At 43.5% G+C, this 25,866-nt stretch overlaps 1 protein-coding gene across 2 annotated transcripts in view; it reads left to right on the plus strand.

The window, feature by feature from the left end:
• The window catches only part of PRKCQ (protein kinase C theta), a 46,470-nt gene extending 21,799 nt beyond the window's left edge, over positions 1-24,671 (plus strand). For both annotated transcript variants that reach the window (XM_070754450.1, XM_070754451.1), the window contains 15 exons: positions 227-287; positions 665-827; positions 2,166-2,197; positions 4,124-4,209; positions 5,043-5,172; positions 5,985-6,094; positions 7,493-7,601; positions 9,049-9,203; positions 10,257-10,430; positions 10,984-11,075; positions 12,930-12,992; positions 14,700-14,838; positions 16,317-16,505; positions 19,585-19,713; positions 23,292-24,671. In XM_070754450.1, coding sequence (XP_070610551.1) covers positions 227-287; positions 665-827; positions 2,166-2,197; positions 4,124-4,209; positions 5,043-5,172; positions 5,985-6,094; positions 7,493-7,601; positions 9,049-9,203; positions 10,257-10,430; positions 10,984-11,075; positions 12,930-12,992; positions 14,700-14,838; positions 16,317-16,505; positions 19,585-19,713; positions 23,292-23,447 — 1,788 coding nt within the window. In that variant the 3' untranslated portion in view covers positions 23,448-24,671. The remainder of the gene's footprint in view (positions 1-226; positions 288-664; positions 828-2,165; positions 2,198-4,123; positions 4,210-5,042; positions 5,173-5,984; positions 6,095-7,492; positions 7,602-9,048; positions 9,204-10,256; positions 10,431-10,983; positions 11,076-12,929; positions 12,993-14,699; positions 14,839-16,316; positions 16,506-19,584; positions 19,714-23,291) is intronic.
• The last annotated feature ends 1,195 nt before the right edge of the window (positions 24,672-25,866 follow it).

The raw sequence follows: 25,866 nt of genomic DNA on the forward strand, positions 1-25,866 counted from the left end.
TGCTCTCTCTTCTTTCTTTCTTTCTTTCTTTCTTCCTTCCCTCTTTCTTTCTTCTCTTATTTCCTTCCTTACCTCCCTTCCTTTGTCCATTTGTAAAACCCAACTTCGATTAGCAAGCCTTAACTGGGTGCATTATTAAAAAGAAATATCTGACTTTTTAAAAAAAATCTCTGATTGCATTCCCATTTCCACTTTCCAAATTATATTTCATTGTCTTCTTTTTCAGCTGGAACTAAAACCCCAAGGAAGGATGTTAATGAACGCAAGATACTTTTTGGAAAGTACCGGCAAGTATCAATTCTACTCACGTTCTTTCGAGGGTTTTATCATTTCACCCCAACTCTGCCTAAAAGTTTAATTCTGACTCCAACACTTTGAAAATGCACTTTTTTGCACAAGCGGGATTTTTTTAGGGTGGGGGAACCAAGAAAAATATAATCTCTCCCCCATCGAGCGCATTTCTGCCGAAGTCCAGAAATAACATAAGCGCCACTGACATTCTTCTGATGGTAATAGGTGCTCTAAAGTTTTTAGGAAGTGTGCCTGGTTATTTTTATCAATTGGGGTGTTTCTTCACACTTTTTCGAACTGTTTTAAATATGTCTTATTGGCATTCATGGCCTGACCACTGAATTTCTTGGTTCTCTCTCTCTCTCTTACTCAGACGATCCAGAGTTTATCGACTGTGAAAAGGAGGGCTTCTTCTCACTACATCAACGGAGGGGAGCCATCAAGCAAGCCAAGATTCATAATGTCAAGTGCCACGAGTTTACAGCCACTTTCTTTCCCCAGCCCACGTTCTGTTCCGTTTGCCACGAATTTGTCTGGTACGACTGAGGAGGGGTGGGGGGTTATCCTTTGAGGGCCTTAAGTCTGTGAAAGACAGAATGCAACTTTCTTTCTTGATAGGAAGATGCTCCCTGTGTAAAGTGTTAACGTATGCACAGAGTAATCCTTGTTTACCAAGGTTGTGCACACGCAGAAACATTTAGATTGAGATAAGTTGCGAATAACTACTCAGCCACACACAGATATACTAACTTGAATTAAAGTTTGCTTTGAGAAATAACATATTTCGATAAACACAGCAGCTAAAGTAATACACGTAATAAGTCAGAATAACTATCCAAATATTACCAAGTTCATAATCTTTCTTACCAGTTGTCTTTGTCATAATCAGCAAACAAATACATTAAGCCTAAACACATTTTAGAAGGATAGAATTTTATTGGCCAAGTGTGATTGGGCACACAAGGAATTTGTTTTGGTGCATATGCTCTCAGCGTACATAAAAGAAAAAGATATATTTGTCAAGAATCATGTGGTACAACACTTAATGATTGTCATAGGGGTCAAATAAGCAATGAAGAAACAATCAATATTGATAAAAGTCTTAGGATACAAGCAACAAGTCACAGTCATACAGTCCTAAGTGGGAGGAAAAGGTTGATAGGAATGATGAGAAAAACTAGTAGAATAGAAGTGCAGATTTAGTAAAAACTCTGACAGTGTTGAGGGAATTATTTGTTTAGTAGAGTGATGGCGTTAGCTGCAATACATAACTACAATACAGAGAGATAGCAGAGTGTTGCAAAGACACTGAAGAGCTTGCGTACAGCGAGTAGCCATTAACAGTGAGTAGCTTAGACAAAAAGAAACAGAGAAGGTGACTCGGAGAAATAAGCAGTCTGCAACACCTTCAGCTAATATATTACCAACACAACAGTTATGGACAAAGTCCTAACAGGAAGCTACTATGATCTATGGGTAAAAAGAGTTGTTATGATCCATTGATCCAACAGCTGTTATGAGCCATTGGTCAAAAGAGCTGCTGTGATTTATTGATCGAAAGAGATGGTATGATCCATTGGTCCAAAGAGATGCTATCGTCCATTGGTCCAAAAAGATGCTATCGTCCATTGGTCCAAAGAGATGCTATCATCCATTGGTCCAAAGAGATGCTATGACCCAAACACACCATTTGGATGAACTTAATTTAATCGATAAAAATCGATACTAATAACTGGCTTAGTAGTGGAGACACGCACACAAAAGTCTAAAAGCAATCTTTTCTTATAAAAAAACCTAAGCTGCTAATTAATCGTCATGATTTGAAATCTGTTTTCTATTAATACTGTTTTTCTTCTCTCTCTTTTGTATTCCAGGGGCCTTAACAAGCAAGGTTATCAATGCAGGCGTAAGATTTTTCAGTATATTACATTTATATGTTGATGGTTATCATAACTGTGCTAAATTTGGGGCGGGGGGAATGGACACAAAATAACAAAGTTGGATGGGACCTTGGAGGTCCTCCAGTCCAACCCCCTGCTCAATCAGGAAACCCTAAACTCGTGATGGTGAATCTATGGCACGGGTGCCACAAGTGACAAGTGGAGCCATATTGGAGGGTATGTGAGGCATTGCCCTATGTCAGCTCCAGTGTGTATGTATGCGCTTGCCAGCTGATTTTCTCCCTTGTAGAAGGCCGTTTTGCCCTCCGGAGGCTTCAGGGAAGCTTCCCTGAAGCCCTGGAGTGCAAAAAAATGACCCAATGGGCAAACCGGAAGTTCAGAAAAACAGACTTCCGGTTTGCCCGTTGTGCTGTTTTTTGCACTCCGTGGCCTCAGGAAGCTTCCCTGAAGGCTCCGGAGTGCGAAAAACAGCACAACGGGCAAACAGGAAGTCTGTTTCTCCAAACTTCCAGTTTGCCCATTTGGCCGTTTTTTCACCGTGCCAGGCTTCAGTGAAGCCTGTGCACATGATCGTGGACAGGGGAATTGTGTGTGTGTGCAGGGGCAGTGTAGTTGGTGCGAATGCATGGGGGGAGGGAATGGGTGTGGCCACATGTGTGCAAACTAGCACAGGCACACACCCAATTTTGGTACATAAAACAAAAAAGGTTCACCATCACTCCCCTAAACCACTACAGTGATGCCTCGTTTTTCACTGGGGACGCGTTCCAAGACCACCCATGAAAAACTAATTTCCCTGAAGTAGAGGAAAGGTATTTTTTTATGTATTTAACGAGTATTTGGACTTTTAAAACCCACCCTTTGCATTAAACAGTCATTCTATAATGTTTCTCAGCTGGAACTGCATGGGATATCCTACCAGTTTCTTTAATAAAGTACAGTAGTAATGTAGAAGAATTTTATAAATTTTTAATGGATTTAAATTTTTTAATGGATTTAAGCCCCCTTTGAAAACTCATGAAATAGCGAATCCGTGAAAGATGAACCATGAAGTAGCGAGGGATTACTATATAGACAAGGTTTTCAAGTCGGTTTTGAATTAATCTCTCCGAGAAGAAGCGGGAAAGGAATTTGTTTTGATGGTTCTTCCCAGTGCTCCCTCTAATTTTTTTGGGGGGTGGGCGGAAAAGTATAGTGTCTGAGCGGCAGTCCCTTTGGGACTGGGTGGCACAGAAATATTAAACAAACAAACAAACAAACAAACAAACAAATAAATAAAAAACCCACCCTGTTTTGCCTCAGAGAATTTCAAAATAAAATACTGTATTGTGTGTCTATAACAGGGAGCTCATAATAGGGCAACTCTATCAATATCAAAATGCCACTTCAATAGTTGAGCTAGTTTCAAACTAGATTTTGATTTTCTTTCTCTCTTCCTTACTCCCATTCTTTTTCTTTCTCTTTTCCTTCCTCTCTTTTTTCTATCTGTTTCTCTCTCTTCCTCTCTTCCTCTCTCTCTCCTTCCCTCTCACTCTTTCCCTCTCGGCTTCTGGGCAGGTTTGGAAAACTCTGAGTTGATGATGATTTTTAAGTGAGCGATTGCTCACTGCTCATCTTAGAGGGAACTATGGTTCTTCCTCTTGAGTGCTGCCGGGTGGCCCAGGGATTCTGCTGGATATGTTCAAAAAAGCCAAGATAGGGACCAAGCGGGTACCATCAAAAGCTCTGCCTGTTCTTTAGATGACATCTTGGCTTTTGTTGTCCAAACCTAGTGGTCACTCCCGATTGGGATTAAACGGAATTATTTCCTTTGCCCACCTTGCTGTATTTCTGTCCAATAGTATGTAAAAGTCTGTAATTCGTGTTGTGATCTTTCTGTGTCACCTGTAAAAAAATATTTAAGTGAAAAGGGTCTCTCTCTTTTTCCCCAGAATGCAATGCTGCGATTCACAAGAAGTGTATTGACAAAGTTATTGCAAAATGTACTGGATCGGCTATTAACAGTAGAGAAACTATGGTAGGTTTGGGGTTGTGTTGCTTTTGTGACTTGGTAGCTAGAGTTATGCAACAGAGACTAAACTTGGCTATGATAACCTTGATTTTATTTTGTCAGTCTTAGCAAACCAGTTCTTTTAATAATATTAATACTGATACTAATACTGACAACAACAGCAGCAACAACAACAACAACAGACTTGGAAGGGACCTTGGAGGTCTTCTAGTCCAATCTAGTCCAATCAGACATATGGTTATCCATCACCTTCTTAAATACTTCCAGTGTTGGAGCATTCACAACTTCTGGAGGCAAGCTGTTCCACTGATCAATTGTTATGTCAGGAAATTTATCCTTAGTTCTAAGTTGCTTCTCTCTTTGATTAGTTTCCACCCATAGCTTCTTGTTCTACTCTCAGGTGCTTTGGAGAATAGTTTGACTTCCTCTTCTTTGTGGCAACCCCTGAGATATTGGAACACTGCTATCATCTCTCCTCTAGTCTTTCCTCTTTAAATGTATTTTTAAACTAGACATACCCACTTCCTGCCACCATTCTTCAAAAGGTTTAGCCTCCAGTCCCCTAATCCTTTGTTGCTCTTCTCTGCACTCTTTCTAGAGTCTCAACATCCTTTTTGCATTGTGGCAACCAAAACTGAATGCAGTATTCCAAGTGTGGCCTTGCCCAGGCATTATAAAGTGGTATTAACACTTCACATGACTTCGATTCTATCTCTCTGTTAATGCAGCCTAAAACTGTGTTGGCTTTTTGGGCATATATACAACATTGTAAAATCGCAGCTACCAGTTCAAAGCTATGGGGACGTATTAAACCTCATTCCCCCTTCTTTTTCTTCCAGTTCCACAAGGAAAGGTTTAAAATCGACATGCCCCATCGCTTCAAAGTGTACAATTATAAAAGCCCCACCTTCTGTGACCATTGTGGAACGCTGCTTTGGGGCCTGGCACGACAGGGTTTAAAATGCGATGGTGAGTTATGATAGGTGATGCTTTGGGGGATAAGCAGCATGACATTTCAGCCAGTGGTGGATTGCTATCGGTTCGCCTTGGTTTGGACAAATCCGTAACGGCGACAGGAGGCTCCGCCTACTCTCCCGCACATCACCCCAGATAATCTGTGCACGCATATTTCCAAAGCGGTAGCAAAGGTAAGCGAAACCTATTACTGATTTCAGCCCTACTATGGATAGTCCTCGATGTACAACCACAATTCCCAAAATTGCTAAGCAAGACATCGGTTAAAGTCAGTTTTGCCCTGATTTATGATCTTTCTTGTCACAGTTACTAAATTACTTTTAAAGGGCAGCCGTTGTTCAATGTGTAACACAGTTGTTAAACGATGCTGGCTTTCCCTTCGGTTTTGGTGGTTGGAATTACATGATCCCTCCAGGAAACTGCAACCATCAAAATACATGTCAGTTGCCAAGTGTCTGAATTTTGAACCCATGAGCAGGGATGCTGCAATGGTTGTAAGTGTGAAAAACAGCCACAAGTCCCATTTTTTTCAGTGTCATTGTAACTTTGGTCACTAAACAAACCGCTGTTAAGTTGAGGGCTATCTGTAGGAGCCTCCCCCCCCCCCCGGCTATTCTCCTTTTCCACTTCCCACCTCTCAATCCAATATTTGCTAATGTTTACGTCCCATGAAGGCAGTGAACAACTTAGCAATAAAATGTTAGAAAAGCAGTACTTTCAATTTGGAGCAAAAGAACACAATATATGTCCCACGAGCAGTTTCCAACCCGGAGATCTGACTGGGTGATCTGGTCTCTGTCTTGCAGCCTGCATGATGAATGTCCATCACAAGTGCCAGACCAAAGTGGCCAATCTTTGTGGCGTGAACCAGAAACTCATGGCCGAAGCGTTGGCGCTCATCGAAAGCAGGCAACAGGTGAGTAAGTGAGACGTCTTGAGAGATGTTTTTGTAAAGAAAGATGGAAGGAAGGGAAATGAATGGCAAATGTCTTCGTTTTGCAGTCACTGTGAGTTCTTTGTGGTTGACATCAGTATTGGGTTGCTAGCCGGTACAGGCCACACTGCGTACCGGTAGTGAAAATGGAGCTGCACCGTTGCCAGCACATTCACGTTCCTCAACAAGAATTTGCTTCTGCACTTGCACAGTAAGCAAAATCTGAGGACACGTGTGTGTTTGAGATTTTGGCAATTGTTTGCTTTTGCACATGCATGGGATCAAAAAAATCACCCAAATCTCTCTCGCGCGCATACCCTATCACAAGATTTTGCTTCCTGTGCATGCGTAAAAGCAATATCTCACTGGGGCACCTGTGCACGCATGCTAGCATCACAGAGCTGCACACACATCGTACCGATAGCAGCAGTAAGTAGCAACCTCTGCTTGGTTGACATGGTCCTCCAGACAACAGATTCCCGTAGCGGAGGCAAAAAAAAAAAAAAGCATTTGACTAGGCCCCAAGGGTACGCAAAGTTGGCTCTTCTATGACTTGTGGACTTCAACTCCCAGACTTCCTGAGCCAATCATGCTAGCTCAGGAATTCTGGGAGTTGAAGTCCACGTGTCATAGAAGAGACAACTTGCCTGCTCTTCATAGGGAATTCTGGGAGTTGAAGTCCAGTAGCAATAGCCATAGCACTTTGAGCAGTGATGAGTGTGTAGGCACGCCATCATGCATGAATGAGTGGTCACACCCATCATTAAATGCCTGGGGACGGCATAAACATCTTTCCCCAATCCCTGGAGGCCTTCTGGAGGCCAGAAGTGGCCTGTTTCCCAACTTCTGGTGGGGGAGGATAAAAATGCCCTCCCCCATCCCCCTGGAAGCTTTTCGGAAGAAAACACCCTTCCAGAGCCTCGGTGCGAGCCAAAAATAAACTGGCCGGCACACACATGCAGGTTGGAGCTGAGCTAGGGCAACAGCTCTTGTGCCAGCAGATATGGCCATAGGTTTGCCATCCCTGACTTAGAGTAACAGTATGTCACAGAAGTGAGTACTCCCCCTCACATTTTGTAAATATTTAAGTATATCTTTTGATGCGACAACACTGAAGAAATGACACTTGGCTACAATGTAAAGTAGTCAGTATACAGCTTGTATAACTGTGTAAATGTGCAGTCCCCTCAAAATAATGCAACACACAGTTATTAATGTCTAAATTGCTGGCAACTATAGTGATACATCCCTAAGTGATAATGTCCAAATGGGGCCCTCAATTTCCCACTCATTTCTTCAGTGGTGTCACATCAAAACGTGTTGCACAGATGCATTCGGTTTTTTTATATTTTCACCCTTATATGTTTTGTGTTGACTCAGGCCCGAAGTCTCCGTGATTCAGAGCGGATTTTACGAGAAGGACCAGTCGAAATCTCCTGCGTGAAAGAGGAACCACTCAGCCCTTCTGTGCCTCCAACAGGCAGAAAAGGTATTTCATCTTATTAAACATGTTTTCCTAGGTAGTAGAATTTTTTTCTTACCTCTGGCCTATACAGGTCGTCATCGACTTATGACCACAATGGAAACCAACACTTCTATTGCTAAGTGAGACATGCGTTCAGTGAATTTGGGCCTCGTTTCACAACCTTTGTTAAGCAGATCACTGCAATTCCTAAGTTAGTACAGCAACACGGTTGTTAAGGGAAACTGGATTTGCTTGTCGGAAGCGGATCATATGACTCTGGGACACTGCAACCGTTATAAATATGAGTCCGTTGCCAAGCGTCTAAATTTTGATCACATGGCCACCCATGGGAATGCTGCAATGGTCGTAAGTGTGAATAATTGGTCATAAGTTGCTTCTTTCAGTGTTGTAACTTTGAACGGCCACTAAATGAACAGTTGTAAGTCGAAGACTACCTGTATATCTCGTGTTGATCTTAATTAAATCACACACACACAAAGACACAAATTGAAACTTTTATCAATTTGTGGGGTTGGATTAGAAGACCTCCAAGACCCCTCTGTTGTTATTACTATTACTACTACTACTACTACTATTATTATTATTATTATTATTATTATTATTATTATTATTATTATTATTATTCACAACATGACACTACACAAGAAGTCTCCAAACTTGGTAATTTTCAGAATTGTGGATTTCAACACTCAGAATTGCTCAGTCTGTCATGCTGATTTCCTGGCATGTAGCAGCAGCAGCAGCAGCAGTAGTAGTAGTAGTAACAATAACAACAACAACAACAACAACAACAACAACAATAATAATATAAAATTATAAAATAATAAAATAATAATAATAGTAATAATAATAGTAATAGTAATAATAGTAACAACAACAACAATACAGTCCTAGACGCTTGGGAACTGTTTGACTTGTGATATTGTGATAGGAAATCCAGCATATCAATCTTGTTTGCTGTGTATTACTGTTTTTGTGAAGAATAATAATAATAATAATAACAGTAATACACAGCAAACAAGATTGATATGCTGGATTTCCTATCACAATATCACAAGTCAAACAGTTCCCAAGCGTCTAGGACTGTATTGTTGTTGTTGTTGTTACTATTATTACCATTACTATTATTATTACTATTATTATTACTATTATTATTATTTTATTATTTTATTATTTTATATTATTATTGTTGTTGTTGTTATTGTTATTGTTACTACTACTACTACTACTACTACTACTACTACTACTACTGCTGCTGCTGCTGCTACATGCCAGGAAATCAGCATGACAGACTGGGCAATTCTGAGTGTTGAAATCCACAATTCTGAAAATTACCAAGTTTGGAGACTTCTTGTGTAGTGTCATGTTGTATGACTGCCTTAAGGGATGGAATAAAGGTTTTTTAAAAAATGAGGATATTTCAACACAAATGCCTTGGAATCCTTTATAGAACCACAAGGAATTTCTTGGGAATCTCCAGCGGATGACATCCCGGTTTCTGATTCTCCACTGGAACCGAGGAAAGACATTCAAGCAGAATTGCCAAAGTTAACCATTGAGGATTTTTACTTGCACAGAACACTGGGGAAAGGAAGTTTTGGCAAGGTAAGGTGATGGTGAGTGTTGCGAGTGGTCCACAGATTTTGAGGAGGATGATCTGGGTCCATCTTGGTATCCTAGGCCAGTGTTCTTGACAATTGAGTCAGAGAGTGAGGGAGAATTGGAACTTGAGAAACCTGGGGAACCACCAGAAACTGTAGAAACCCCAATGATCGTAATGTCTGATTCAGAGGAGAAGGGAGACATTGGGGACCAGGAGCCCCTAATAGATGCCCGGGTCAGAAGGTCACAAAGCAGACAGGAATATCTTTATGGGAAAAATTCTAGAAGGTGAGTCTAGACAGGGAATATACCTAGTTGACCACACCCAGACAGTATATAATTGAGGATTTATGGGTAAATAGGTGTGGAGCTTCAACATTTGTAATGGTAGAGATCCTAGATCCGGGGTTCCAGAAATGCTTTTCTGGCAAACTGTTGTTATCCCTTTAAGTTCATCGGGCAGAGAGGCAGCTGTCTGAGGAAAACCTGAAGATTCGTGAGTGTGTGTTTAAAACAATGTCTAAATTAGATTTGGCTCCCAGCCGCAGCAGCTTTTATCTATTAACCAATTTGACCGGGAATGGTGCCCTGACTCTGTTTTGTACAAATCATTCTTAAATCTAGCTTTTTTTGGGGGGGGGTGAATTTTGCAAGCGGGTGCTTCTTTGTTCCGATCAGAGTAGGATTCGAGAGGGCTGTAAAAGCACTATGAAGTGGTATATAAGTCTAAGTACAGTAGTACCTCTAGATACGAGTTTAATTCGTTCCAGAACGGAGCTCGTATGTCGATCAGCTCGTATCTGGAACAAATGGCTTTAGACTTTGTTTTTCCCCACGGAGATAACCAGAAGCAAGGATTCTTGCGCCACCTAGTGGAAGCTCGGCTCGTATCCCGAATTTGAGCTCGGGTCTGGAACAGAAATTTCGCTCCCATCGTGGCTCGTAACTTGGAATACTCGCATGTGGAGCAGCTCGTATCTAGAGGTACTACTGTAGTCCCTGAGGTCCCAGTGACCCCTGGTCTAACCTGCTCCTTGGTGATATTTTTTGCTCCAGGTCTTCCTTGTCGAACTCAAAACCACAAACCAGTTTTTCGCCATGAAAGCCCTGAAGAAGGAGGTGGTTCTGATGGATGACGACATCGAATGTACCATGGTGGAGAAGCGCGTCCTCTCGCTGGCTTGGGAGCACCCGTTTCTCACGCACGTCTTCTGCACTTTCCAAACTAAGGTTAAAAATATACATTAATCAATCAACCACTTTGTCCAAATCACAGAGGTACCAGCTCTAGAGTCCTGATGGCGAACCTATGGCATAGGTGCCATAGGTTGCACATGTAGCCATATCGGAGGGCACGCATGCAACACACACATATCATACATAAAACTAAAAAAGCCTGGGGGAGATGTCTCAATTCCCCCAATGCATGGCGATATAGGTGGGTCTTAAGTAGTTTGCGAAAGACAAGGAGGGTGGGGACAGTTGATTCCAGAGGGCCGGGGCCGCCACAGAGAAGGCTCTTCCCCTAGGGCCTGCCAGACGACATTGTTTAGTTGATGGGACCCAGAGAAGGCCAACTCTGTGGGACCTCATCGGCCGCTGGGATTCGTGTGGCAGAAGGCGGTCCCAGATGTATGCTGATCCGATGCCATGTATAGCTGTGTGTGTGCATGCTACCACAAGCACACACTGCCTTTTGGCACACAAACCAAAAAAGGTTTCGCCATCCCTGCTCTAGAGCTTTTGCCCCAATACTAATGGGCATTCTTTTGTCCCCTGCTAGGAGAACCTCTTCTTCCTAATGGAGTACCTCAACGGAGGAGACCTAATGTTCCACATTCAGAACTGCCACAAATTTGAAATGGACCGAGCAAGGTGAGACCACACTTGGAGTCCTGTGTACAGTTCTGGTCAACGCACCTCAAGAAGGAGGGAATGGAACTGGAAAAGGTGCAAAAAAGGGGCAACAAGAATGATCAAGGAAATGGAGCCCCTCCCTTATGAAACCAGGTTGCAACGCCTTGGTCTCTCCAGCCTTGAAAGACGGCGTTTAAGGGGTGACTTGATCGAAGTGTATAAAATCATGCATGGGATAGAAAAGGTGGATAGAGAAAAAATATTTTCTCAATCACACAATACTAGGACGAGGGGGCCCTCCCTAAAGCTCATAGGTAAGAAATTGAGGACAAATAAAGGGAAATATTTCTTCCCCCAGAGGGTCCTTGGTTGATGGAATTCCCTTCCAGAAGAGGTCGTGACAGCTGTCAGCCTGGATAGCTTCAAGGCAGGATGAGACAGATTCATGGTATCCAAGTGTATTGGTGGTTATTGAAATGGATGTCCATGTGCCGCCTCTATGTTGGTTGAGGCAGGCAGGATTCCCTTTACCATTTGTTGGGGGTCAAGGGAAAGGCAGGGTCTTGCCTTTTCTTTCTGCTCAAGATCCCCATGGACAATTTGTGGGCCACAGAATGCTGGACTCGATGGGCTTGGGCCCGATTCAGCATGGCTCTTCTTATGTTCTTATGTTCAAGGTGAGGTGAGCCTGGGTTTGTTAAACTCTTCTGTCAATAATGGAAAATATTTGTAGCTCAGGGGTCTGAACTATGGGGTTCCTGGTGCTCTCTGAGCTTGGTTGTTTTCTTGCAGAAGTTTCCTTACCCAACTAAGTAACATCATCAGCGCTAGTAGGGAAATGGAGTTTATTTTCAATTTATATTTAGTGGCTTGTCCTATTGGTTGAGCAGTTTTGGGGTTTCTTTAGTTAAGCTATTTATTGTCAGCTTGTGTTGGTAATTTCTTGAATGGGGTGTTGTTTACTTGATTGTTGGTCTCAGGTTAATCCTAGTCTCCGGAGAGGGGTGGTATACAAGTGTAATAAGTTATTGTTGTTGTTGTTGTTATTGTTGTTATTATTATTATTATTATTATTATTATTATTATGTCAATACAACACAGCAAATGAGATCACTATATGCTGGATTTCGTATTTCATCACCAGTTGGTTGTTTATTATTATTATTATTATTATTATTATTATTATTATTATTAATAATAATCTTGGTGCAAATCAATGCTCATCTGTATAGTGATTACTGGTAGAAAAGTGTTTTGGTCTTTTTATTTCCCTTTGGGCTTGTTGATTGCCTATTTTGCATAATATATAGATAATGGATAATTATTATTATTTATTATTATTATTTATTGGATTTGTATGCCGCCCCTCTCCGCAGACTCGTATCTTTTATATACATAGATAATTCAGAGGATAATTATTTTGACGATTTCACCCCTGGTTGAAACTATGCTTAAGTCTGTGATATGTTGTGAAATTTAAGAGTTTCCAACAGGTTTTCTGACTGCAAGTCTTCTATTTGGAGAAAAATCTGCCTGTGTTCTTGCTATGAGTTCAACAATGACTTCATGGAACATAATCAGCCAACCAGCATCCATTACGCAATAAATTCTAAATAGACTGACAGCACACTAAGTCGTGTGCCTGTATCTATAACCTCCATCTTCACCTTTTGATGTGCCTACCAGGGGACAACCCTTCGCTAGAAACTAATTTCTATTCTGTGCTTTCATAGATTGAGTAGACAAATAGAAACAATAACAAATATTAGTAGTAGTGGTAATGAAATATCATTGTTCACGTCATTTGAGCCAGCCAGCAAGATTCTTCTTTGGTTCTTGTTATAATAAAATGAATGCCTCCACATTTTATAGGTTCTATGCTGCTGAAATTATTTGTGGGTTGCAGTTCCTTCATTCTAAAGGCATCATATACAGGTAAGGATTGTTTTCTTTTAAAAAAAAACCCTGAAACTTTGCCATTTCCAAATAAAAGATTAGAGTGGCAGGGGACTATTTAGGGTGGACTGAATACTGGACTGTCCATGCAGCAGCCCACTACTGCCTGCCCCCAAAAAGGGACTTTTGAGGCCCCTTCTCTCTCTATCATTCTGCAAGTCTCCTGATTGAGAAGGGGGGTCAGACTAGATGGCCACTGAGGCCCCTTCTCTCTCTATCATTCTGTAAGTCTCCTGAATGAGAAGGGGGGTCAGACTAGATGGCCACCGAGGTCCCTTCTCTCTCTATCATTCTGTAAGTCTCCTGAATGAGAAGGGGGGTCAGACTAGATGGCCACTGAGGCCCCTTCCCTCTCTATCATTCTGCAAGTCTCCTGAATGAGAAGGGGGGTCAGACTAGATGGCCACCGAGGTCCCTTCTCTCTCTATCATTCTGTAAGTCTCCTGAATGAGAAGATGGGTCCGACTAGATGGCCACCGAGGTCCCTTCTCTCTATATCATTCTGTAAGTCTCCTGATTGAGAAGGGGGGTCAGACTAGATGGCCACTGAGGCCCCTTCTCTCTCTATCATTCTGTAAGTCTCCTGAATGAGAAGGGGGGTCAGACTAGATGGCCACCGAGGTCCCTTCTCTCTCTATCATTCTGTAAGTCTCCTGAATGAGAAGATGGGTCCGACTAGATGGCCACCGAGGTCCCTTCTCTCTATATCATTCTGCAAGTCTCCTGATTGAGAAGGGGGGTCAGACTAGATGGCCACTGAGGCCCCTTCTCTCTCTATCATTCTGTAAGTCTCCTGAATGAGAAGGGGGGTCAGACTAGATGGCCACCGAGGTCCCTTCTCTCTCTATCATTCTGTAAGTCTCCTGATTGAGAAGGGGGGTCAGACTAGATGGCCACTGAGGCCCCTTCTCTCTCTATCATTCTGCAAGTCTCCTGAATGAGAAGGGGGGTCAGACTAGATGGCCACCGAGGTCCCTTCTCTCTCTATCATTCTGTAAGTCTCCTGAATGAGAAGATGGGTCCGACTAGATGGCCACCGAGGTCCCTTCTCTCTATATCATTCTGTAAGTCTCCTGAATGAGAAGGGGGGTCATACTAGATGGCCACTGAGGCCCCCTCCCTCTCTATCATTCTGTAAGTCTCCTGAATGAGAAGATGGGTCAGACTAGATGGCCACCGAGGTCCCTTCTCTCTCTATCACTCTGTAAGTCTCCTGAATGAGAAGGTGGGTCAGACTAGATGGCCACTGAGGTCCCTTCTCTCTCTATCATTCTGCAAGTCTCCTGAATGAGAAGGGGGGTCAGACTAGAGGGCCACCAAGGTCCCTTCTCTCTCTATCATTCTGTAAGTCTCCTGACTGAGAAGAGGGGTCATACTAGATGGCCACCGAGGTCCCTTCCATCTTTATCATTCAATGTGTATGTTTGTGTATGAAAGAGCAAACTGGTCCCATTCTTTCCTTCCAAAAGTAGCATTTTGTAACAACCGTTCTGATTGGATGGTGGCGAAGTGTCCCAAGTGTGGCTGAAGGTGGACTTTTGTGACCAAAGGGCTGGGGCCAAGAGCTAGGGGCCTTTGGGCGAGGGAGTGAAGGCAGAGGCCGATCAGTTGCTGCGGAGGAAAGAGCTTCATCCAACTGGAGGAGGCAAAAAGTCCCATTCCCTCTAACCCTCCATCCCCTTTCAGAGACCTCAAACTGGATAATGTTCTCCTTGACAAAGAAGGCCACATCAAGATTGCTGACTTCGGGATGTGTAAAGAGAACATGTTAGGAGACGCTAAAACGAGCACCTTCTGTGGGACGCCCGACTATATTGCCCCCGAGGTAGGTGGGCTTCTTTGTTCACCCAAAATAAAGGGACATATAAAGAATTGTTGCTGGAATAGGGTATGTGTCGAGTCTAGGGAAGAGAAGAGCCAGGGATGATATGATAGCAATATTTGAGGAGCTACCACAAAGAAGAGGGTGTGAAGCTATTCTCCAAAGCCCCCGAAGGTAGGATAAGAAGCAATGGATGGAAACTAAGTAAGGAGAGAAGCAACTAAGGAGAAACTTCCTGACAGTTGGAACAATGAATCGATAGACTGGCTTGTTTTCAGAAGTTGTGGGAGCTCGATCACTGGAGGTTTTTAAGAAGATGTTGGATAACAATTTGTCCAGAATGGTATAGCGTATGCTGCTCAAGCACTGGGTTGGACTAGAAGACCACCAAGGTCTTTTCCAACTCTGATGTTCGATGTTCGAAAACATGTCCCATCCTTCTTGGGAACGATGCAGAGTTATTAAGGGCTGTGTGCTTAGTACACAATGTACAATACAGTGGTACCTCTACTTACGAACTTAATTCGTTCCGTGACCAGGTTCTTAAGTAGAAAAGTTTGTAAGAAGAAGCAATTTTTCCCATAGGAATCAATGAAAAAGCAAATAATGCATACGATTGGGGAAACCACAGGGAGGGTAGAGGCCCCGTTTCCTCCCAGGAGATTCCTAGAGAGGTCCCACAGAGGCTTCTCCCCATCTTTTCTGGACCTGTTTCCTCCTAGGAGATTTTGAGAGAGGCCTCACGGAGGCTTCTCCCTGCCTTTTCCAGCCCTGTTTCCTCCCAGGAGATTCCTAGAGAGGCCCCACGGAGGCTCCTCCCTGCCTTTTCTAGCCCTGTTTCCTCCTAGGAGATTTCTAGAGAGGCCCCACGGAGGCTCCTCCCTGCCTTTTCCAGCCCTGTTTCCTCCTAGGAGATTTCTAGAGAGGCCCCACGGAGGCTTCTCCCTGCCTTTTCCGGTTACAGTTTCAGAGGCTCAGGTTCTTAAGTGAAAAATGGTTCTTGAGAAGAGGCAAAAAAAGATCTTGAACACCTGGTTCTTACCTGGAAAAGTTTGTAAGTAGAGTTACCACTGTAATTGTATGATTCACTTGATTCCAGAGGCTGTGGGTACTTCATCAATAGAGGCTTTTAAGAAAAGATTGGACAACAATTTGCCCAGAATATTATAGGACCGTGATGTCAAACCTTTTTTGGTTCACATGCCAAAAGACAGGGGATTTATTTTATTTTTTATTTATTTATTTTGTCCAATACATAATGAGGGTTTTAGTGGGTATACACATAGTAAAATACATGATGAAGGTTATAGAGGACATACTCATAGTAAAATATATCTAAGAAAGAACAGAAAGGAAGATATAGTAATAGAACAAATCAATGAAAGAATAGAAGAAGAGATATAGGAATAGAAGAAAGGTATAGGAGACCCCCCACCAACCTCTCACCCACCCCAAACTCTCCCTTCTCTTTCCCACGGCAGATCCTTCTTGGGCAGAAATACAACCTGGCTGTTGATTGGTGGTCCTTTGGGGTCCTTCTATACGAGATGCTGATTGGCCAGTCTCCCTTCCATGGCCAGGATGAAGAACAGCTCTTCCAGTCCATCCGCATGGATAGCCCATTCTACCCCCGCTGGCTCGACAAAATTGCGAGAGACCTCTTAGTAAAGGTGAAGTTGGGAGATTCCATTATACCAGAACAGGGGTGTTTCGGGTTTGAATATGAAAATTGTTGTGATTCCATCTGAGGCCCCTCAGGGAACGGCTGATCCTCTGCCGGCTTCCTGCTCAGAGGGGGAGGATGAGGAACAGGAGGTTCAGGCAGACGGGGAGGAGGAATCTCAGGCTGAGGGAGAGGGAGGACAGCCAGAGTCCCCCTCGGGGGAGCTCTCCCCAGGAAGCAGCCTGGATTCCTTAGATGAAAATGCACAAGCAATCATAGATCTCCGGCAGAGAAGAGCAACACAACGAAGGGGACAATTAGCCAGGTACTTTCAGCACTAAAGAGGCAACAGCTGGGTTTGGGTGTGGTGCTCTCTGGAAAGGCTGAAAAGGCAGACCCACCCTTCCTGGCTTGTGGAGTATTATCTTTGGGAGTCCTGGGACCTGGCTGTGATCTTTGGCGTCTTGGAATTCTGGTTTGTGACTTTGAATACTGAAACCTTGGGGGGGAAAGGTGTGGGTCTTATTCTCTACAGTGGTGGGTGTGCCAGCAAGAAGTCTGCTGTATTGTCTGGCCATTAGGACTCTGCTGTGAAGTCTCATAGCCTGCCTGTTGGGAAGAACAGGTTTTTCTCTGTGTTTATTTTTCAAACTATAAAGTGCTTTTGCTTTTACCAGCGTGTCTGGCTGCTTTTTCCAGTTGGTGTTGAAGTCTGGGGGCACCCAGACAGAACAGAAAATGTGAAAAATTGAAGAAAAAAAGATGGCGGCGCCTACCCCACCAGTAGCAACCTATTACTGATTGATTGATTGATTGATTGATTGTATTTATATGCTGCTCATTCCAAAATGGACTCAGAGCGGCTAACTACAGTCATAAATACAACAATAATAAAAATGCAGTAAAAATAAAATTAACAATGTAATATAAATGATAATATCATAACAAAAACATGCAACATGCATACATTACAATAAATCTAATTCCAGGCCTGCCGGAAAAGCCAGGACTTAACAGCTTTCCGGAAAATCGGTAGGGCAGTTGATCCCACATGCTTGGAGCCGCCACAAAGAAGGCTCTTCCCCGAGTTCCCACCAACCAACATTGTTTGGCAGACAGACCTGGAGAAGGCCGCAATGAGGTTGAGACTCTAGAAAAAGTTCAGAGAATTGTGTTGTGGTTAGCTCTGGCCCAGCTCCTGCCCCAAAGAATGTGCAGGTGGATGTGGGGGAAACATCCACATGCCGCAGGCCTGTTTTGCTCCCGATGGAATCTGCCGACAAAGCTTCCTCTGACCAAGGAAGCGTGAGTGACAGGGAAGAGGGGAGTTTGGCAGACAGCCCAGGAGGAGATCAATCATCTGTATCATCCCTGGATTCTGAAAAAGAATTAATGACACATCCACGCATGCGTAAAGTGATGCATAGGAGACAACAACTGAAGGACTATTACAAGAGAAAATGAGGCCACCTGTGGTTGGGTGGGGCTGCTCTAATTAGTGCTACAGATAAAAGTGCAGCCTGGTGTTTTAGCCTCATGGCAATTTATCTGATTCATTGTTTCGTCAAGATCATGGTTTTTGTGCTGTTCAAGATTGTGTGTGGACTCTCTGGACTTTAGAATTGGACTCAATTTCCCAGTTATTGGGTGAGCAATTGGATTGCATTTAACCTGTGCCTTGTGTGTACCAGAAAATCCCTTTGACATTTAAAAAGGGAGCTGTTTCTGTTTTTTCTGTTTATAAAAACCTTTGGGTTTTCCTTTTATCATGTGGTGTGTGTCTTCCTGGACTAATTACTCTGTAATTACGGGCGGTTGAGACACGCGGGCAGAACAGAATTGATTAGGGGATTAGAGCTGAAACATATAAATAATTATTGCAGGAACTGGGCATGTCTAGTTTAATGAAAAGAAGGACTAGGGGAGACATGATAGCAGAGTTTCAATTTCTGAGGGACTGTCACGAAGAAGAATGACCCAAACCTAAATTCTTTACCTTAAGATTTTAGCACATATTGTATGTAGAGAGAAAACCAATGATATACACTGCTCAAAAAAATAAAATAAAGGGAACACTCAAAGAACACACCCTAGATCTGAATGTGTGAAATATTCTCATTGAATACTTTGTTCTGTACAAAGTTGAATGTGCTGACGACAGGTGAAATTGATTGTCAATCGGTGTTGCTTCCTAAGTGGACAGTTTGATTTCACAGAAGTTTGATTTACTTGGAGTTATATTGTGTTGTTAAAAATGTTCCCTTTATATTTTTTGAGCAGTTTATATACCAATAAAGATCTAAAGAGACTTGTTTTCTTACTCTTTACAGCCATTTGTTAGCGAGGGAGCAAATGCTCAGGTTTCCAAGCAGGAGTGGGTTCCAAATTTTTAATACCACTCTGTGGATGCGGCTTAATTTTGTGGGGAAAATCGGGGCGGGGGGGAGGACCCTAAGCAGAAAGAAAGATGGCAATCGCCATCTTGGCTTCTGAGCATGCTCAGAAGGATTTTTTTTTAAAAAAAATTAATTTTTTTTTAAAGGTGGCGACACCCACAAACCGACACCAACCAATCCAGTTCAGTGATGTCATCGTGACATCACCCGTGGGTCGTTACCAGTTGAGGCGAACCGGTCCGAACGGGGAGGAAACCACCTTTTCCAGCCCTGTTTCCTCCCAGGAGATTCCTAGAGAGGCCCCACGGAGGCTTCTCCCTGCCTTTTCCAGCCCTGTTTCCTCCCAGGAGATTCCTAGAGAGGCCCCATGGAGGCTTCTCCCTGCCTTTTCTGGACCTGTTTCCTCCCAGGAGATTCCTAGAGAGGCCCCATGGAGGCTTCTCCCTGCCTTTTCTGGACCTGTTTCCTCCTAGGAGATTTCTAAAGAGGTGCCACGGTGGCTTCTTTCTGTACATGCACAGAAGCAAAATCTTGTTCAGGCGTGCATGCATGCACACCAGGGTCACATAAATCTATGGAAAATGCACCGGTAGCGGCATTGACCGGAATCTGCCCCTGCTCCAGGCCTGACACAAATGTTTCCCAATTTTATCCGGGTTTTTTAAAATGCTTCGACTTTTCGATTTCTAGCTTTTTGTTCGAGAGCCGGAGAGGCGGCTGGGAGCCAGAGGGAATATTCGACAACATGCCTTCTTTCAAGAAATCACTTGGGAAGCTTTGGAAAGGAGAGAAATAGATCCACCTTTCAAGCCTATCGTGGTGAGAATTGTTTCTTTGACTCTCTTCCTTATTCTCTTCATAATTTTCTGAAGCCACTTTTACTTTAATTTATTTGTGTGTGTATTAAATGTTTGCTGCAAAATCAAAACCACAAGCACACACATCATCTGGATTCAATAACTTTTTTTACAAGCACAATAATATATATATTCACAATACAATTAGCAGAGTTCTTCAATGTAGCCACAGTTAAAAGCAAAACACAAGCAGCTTTCAGTTCTGAGCGGATTCCAATTTCGATTCTGGGCACAGACTCAGAAGTGGGTATCTCTTATTGGCTGATTCTGTTGCTATGGCTTATTCATTGGCTAACCTTGTTACCACTGCCTCTTCCAGTTCATAAATATCTTAACAGTATGTTTAGACCATTGAGATAGCATTCCTTAGTCTGGTCAGCTTCAGCACAGTATTTTATCTCATGGTTAGGGCTGGGGAAAAAATCTTCAGAGGGAGTAGCAATGAAAACAAGCCTGCAAAGACTTAGGACTGGGGGGAGGGACCTCCTTTGGAGCAAGTAGCAATGGGGGGGAAGCCTGTAAAGACTTAGGCTGGAAAAAAAACTTATTCAGAGAGAGTAGCAATGAAAAAGCTTGCAAACTGGTAACAGCCAGGAAGAACTTTGGGGCTGGAAAAAAAAAGCTACATTTGGAGTATAAGATGCACCCAAATTTTCAGTTTTAGGGGGAGAAATGTGCGTCTTATCCTCTAAAAAATACGGTAACCACTGTGGACCTCATGCCAAAAATACAGTATCTAGTTATATTTATATGGCATCGGTCTCACCAATGCAACTAAATATAAATTTGTGAGCCACCCCGAATCTTCGGAGAGGGGCGGCATACAAATCTAATAAATAATAATAATATAAATACATCCAATGCTTTAAAAAGTACCATTCCCGATCAGATGTCTATGGAGATTCTCAGTCATCCAGGTCATAGGTGTTGTCCCAAAGGTGCTTTTTCAAAAGGCAACTGGATTTCCTTTGTTTTTCCTTGAAGACGTTTCACTTCCATCCAAGAAGCTTCCCCAGTTCTGAACCAAACTGAAGAAGCTTCAAGGAAAACAAAGGAAGTCCAGTTGCCTTTAGAAATAGCATTTTGGGGACATTCCTAGCCAGATGTTTAGTACTCAGGGGGGAGTTAAGTTCGGGTGTGAATTCATACAATTCATACAATTGGCTTAACCAAATCAAATCAGGTGCCTTCACACAAGACACTGAGTTTAGTTAAGCTTAAACTTGGTAATTTTTTCTCTTAACTGCAATCCCAGCTCACCTCTGTGTTTTTTTAATGCAAACCCACAACACGAGACTTTAATAACCAGGGTAAGCATCTGCAAATGCAGCCTGTGGTGTGGGTGTGTGAGAGTGGCTTTACTGGTGCATGCCACTTTGATTGTGCATTGGCACACTGCATTGATTGTGCCAATGCATTGAGGGTGAACATGTTGGGCTCGGCATGCCAAAAATTTTAAAAAAATATCTAATTTGAGTCTCCTGGCATGTCACCCTCTTTCCAAAAAAGAGAAACAAATATTCTTTACCTATTTTTTTAAAATGAAAAAAATTAAATGAAACAAAAATTGAATGGTTTTCTAAAAACTTTAATTTTCTTCTTTTTTAAAAAAAAATGCAGCCCAATCATATTTTTATTTATTCATTTATAAAATGAATGTTTGTTTGTTTGTTTGTTTGTTTGTTTATTCTTTATCCAATACACAATACATATGGAAGAGAATAGACATTGGGTAGTATATATAAATATAATATGTAATATAGAAGAGAAAGTATATGAGAGGAAGAAAATATATAGGATACATGACATAAAGGAAAAACAATTGGACAGGGGACGTTAGGCACACCAGTGCACTTATGTATGCCCCTATGTGACCCCTGCCCCATGCCACTTACATTCAGGAAATGCTCTCTGTTGTGGGAGAGAGAGGTTTCAAATAATTTTATTACAGTTTACAAAACATATACACCAGTGAAGGGCTCCCCATCGCTGGCGCTACTGGTGCTCTCCCGGTTACTGGTGTGGGCGCGAGAGCATCTGGCGCACGCTTGCACTCCAGTATGAGATTTGCCTTCTGCGTATGCAGTGAAATCTTGCATGAGGATGCTTACGTGCATGATATTTTGACAATTTTTCCAGCAAAAACCACCGAAATTTGGTGAAATCTCACACACGTCAGCATTCTTGTGCGAGATTTAACTTCCTGCGCATGTGCAGAAACCAAATCTCACATGGATGCGCACCGGGGATGAAGAGATGCGTGCGCATCTCCATTTTTGCTACCATACTATAGTATGGCCCGTACTAGATACAGCCCAGTACCAATACATAGAATAGAATAGAATAGAATAGAATAGAATAATTTTTTATTGGACAAGTGTGATTGGACACACAAGGAATTTGTCTTGGTGCATATGCTCTCAGCGTACATAAAATAAAATATACATTTGTCAAGAATCTTGTGGTACAACACTTAATCACTTAATCCCAGCGACCGGTTAGGTCCCACAGAGTTGGCCTTCTCCGGGTCCCGTCAACTAAACAATGTCATTTAGTGGGATCCAGGAGAAGAGCCTTCTCTGTGGTGGCCCTGACCCTCTGGAACCAGCTCCCCCCGGAGATTAGAACTGCCCCCACCCTCCTTGCCTTTCGTAAAGTTCTTAAGACCCATCTCTGCCGTCAGGCATGGAGGAATTGACACATTTCCCCCGGGCCTATACAGTTTATACATGGAATGTTTGTGTGTGTGTTTGCTTTTAATGTCTTGTATTGCTGTTGCTGTGAGCCGCCCCGAGTCTGCGGAGAGGGGCGGCATACAAATCTGATTAAACTAAACTAAACTAAACTAATAATGGGGTTTTTAGTGTTTTTTAAATTATTAGATTTGTTCTTATATTGTTCTTGTTACTGTTGTGAGCCGCCCCGAGTCTACGGAGAGGGGCGGCATACAAACAAACAAATAAATAAATAAACAAACAAACAAACAAACAAACAAACAAATAAATAAATAAATAAATAAATAAATATTGTCATAGGGGTCAAATAAGCAATGAAGAAGCAATATTAATAAAAATCTTAGGATATAAGCAACAAGTTACAGTCATACATGCACAAAAACCAGATAAACCAGTCATTTGGCGGGCCCCAGGAGAAGAGCCTTCTCTGTGGCGGCCCTGACTCTCTGGAACCAGCTCCCCCCAGAGATTAGAACTGCCCCCATCCTCCTTGCCTTTCATAAACTCCTCAAAACCCACCTTTGACGTCAGGCATAGGGGAATTGAAATATCTCCCCCGGGCCTATACAATGTATGTATGGTATGTTTGTATGTATGTCTGCTTAATAAATGGGTTTTTTAAAATATTTTAAATTTTAAATCATTAGATTTGTTATGAACTGTTTTATTGTGTTGTTAGCCGCCCAGAGTCTACGGAGAGGGGCGGCATACAAATCTAATAAATAAATAAATGAATCTCCCTCTTTATTGGCTGATAGAGAGGATTTTTATCCGGGTCTAACACCATTTTCTCTCTCCTTGAAAGAAATCGCCCGGGGACTGCAGCAACTTCGACAAGGAATTTCTCAACGAAAACCCCCGCCTCTCCGTCGGAGACCGGACCCTCATCAACAGCATGGACCAAAACATGTTTAGGAGTTTTTCTTTTACCAACCCCATCATGGAGAAATTGATGTCCTGAGCAACGACCGGCGAAAGATGCATCTTTAAGCAGAAGCCGACTCAGGCAGGCAGCGTCACGTGACTGACAGTCAGTACTGAATTCTTACTGGAACGGTAGAGGACGCCACACTAGTAGCAAAAGTTGAGCTCTGTGTGCATGCCTCCCCCGGTGTGTTTTTGCTTCAGTGTATGCGCAAGAAGCAAAATCTCGCGAGGGGATAAGTGCGCGTGTGAGGTTTCGGTGATTTTTTGCTTTGACGCATGCGCCAAAGCAAAAAAATTGCCGAAATCTCCCACACTCGTTGCCCCATGAGATTATACTTCCTGCACATGCGCAGGAGCAAAAACACACTGGGACGCACGCATAAGCACACAAGACACCCGAAGCTGCGTACACAGTAGCAGCGGTAGGAGCAATCCGCCCCTGCTGACAGCGCTGGCATTGCGTCTACATATTCCCTACTCGCAACTTACAAGTTGTGGAGACTGCAACCATTGACGAGATCCTTGCACAACCGTGTCTTCCCGGACAACCAGGAGGACGGAAGGTCCTGCCTTGAGAAGAAGACTTGAAGCGACTCCCTGTTCTGACCCAGAGCTCCAAACACGGCAAATCCTCTGCAGTGAATTCAAAAGGTTCCTTTATTAGGCAGCCCCGGTAAAGGTTCTCCTTCAGGCTAACAGGAAGATGAACTAGTTTTCTGCCCCATCTATTCATCTCCACCCCCTGCCTTTTATTGCCAGAGCTAGGATGGAGCTTCACTAGCAGTGGTGGCATCTTCCTTCCCCAGGACCGGCCCATAGATTTCCACTGCTCTCCTCTCCTCTGCCTTCAGTGCATCTTCATGTCAGGCACTGGACCCAGCTGTTCCTCCTCTTAATCATCAGCCACCTCCAGACTTGGGGGCTCTCCATCTGAGAAGAGGAATGGTTGTCTGCCCCATCTATTTATCTTGTCCCCTGACTCATATCCCCAGAGCTAGCATGGGGCTTCATTAGCAGTGTGGCTCTTTTGTCCAAAGGATCAGCCCATGGATTTCCACTCCTCTTTTCTGCCTTCTGCTCATCTGGGTGTCAGGCACAGGACCCAGCTGTTTCTCCTCTTCCTCATCAGCCATCTCCAGACCTGGGGGCTGTTGACTCTCCATCCGAGGGCTGACGGCCGGCCCAGATGCTCTCTCGCTCTCTCTTTCTCTCTCTTTCCCTTTCTCTCTCTCTCTCTCTCTCTCCCCCAATAGCTCCATTCCCTCTTTCCACTCAGACCTCTCAGGTTGTCTTGACCCTGACCCTGACTCCCACGCCGCCTCCTTATGAAACCAGGTTGCAACGCCTTGGTCTCTTCAGCCTTGAAAGACAGCATTGAAGAGGTGACTTGATCAAAGTGTATAAGATCATGCATGGGATAGAAAAGGTGGGTGGAGAAAAAAATCTTTTCTCTATCACACAATACTAGGACAAGGGGACACTCCCTAAAGCTCACAGGTAAGAAAGTGAGGACAAATAAAGGGAAATATTTCTTCATCCAGAGCAGGGGTGGGCAATTAATTTTACCATGGGGCCGCATGAGAAATTGGGATGGTTTTAGAGGGCCGGACTAATATAATTAACTCAGTTCTACCCAATACTGTAAAGACCCAGACCTTGGCCTGACCTAAGCACCCAGACCCACTCTACAGACCCCTAATTGTTTGCTTTACGGCAACATGGTGCACCACAGTCACTGGGCTGGAGTGTTTGCGTGGTTTCTGTGGTCGGCCGCTCTCAGTAGGAGGTCGGGGTCCGCTCCAGTGCGAGGATGAAAGAGCTCATCGCGTCTGTCGGGACTCCTCCGGTTCCTGCTTTCCTCAGCGGTGAGCTCTTTCATCCTCGCACTGGAGCGGACCCCGACCTCTGCAGATCTGTTACAGATAGCGGGCAGGTCGGATGCAGCCCACGGGATGCCCCTTGCCCAGGTCTGATCCAGAGGGTCCTTGGTTTGTGGCAGTTATGGCGAACCTATGGCACGGGTACCACAGGTGGCATGAGGAGCTATATCTGCTGGCACACGAGCCGTTGCCCTAGTCCAGCTCCAACGTCCATGTGTGTGTTGGCCAGCTGAATTTTGGCTCACGCAGAGGCTCTGGGAGGGTGTTTTTAGGGAAGCCTTTGGAGCTTGGGGAGGGCGAAACACCAGAAGTTGGGAAACAGGAGGTTTCTGGCCTCCAGAGGGCCTCTGGAGGGCAGGGGAATGTGTTTTTGCCCTCCCCAGGCATTGAATTATGGGTGTGGGCACTTACATATCTGTGATAGTATGCACGCACGCTCTTTCGGCACCGGAGGAAAAAAAGGTTCGCCATCACTAGTTTATGGAATTCCCTTCCAGAAGAGGTGGTGACAGCTGTCAGCCTGGATAACTCCAAGGCAGGATTAGACAGATTCATGGATGCCAAGTGTATCGG

The sequence above is a fragment of the Erythrolamprus reginae genome, chromosome 6 (genome assembly GCF_031021105.1).
Source record: "Erythrolamprus reginae isolate rEryReg1 chromosome 6, rEryReg1.hap1, whole genome shotgun sequence".
NCBI classification, from domain to species: domain Eukaryota; kingdom Metazoa; phylum Chordata; class Lepidosauria; order Squamata; family Dipsadidae; genus Erythrolamprus; species Erythrolamprus reginae.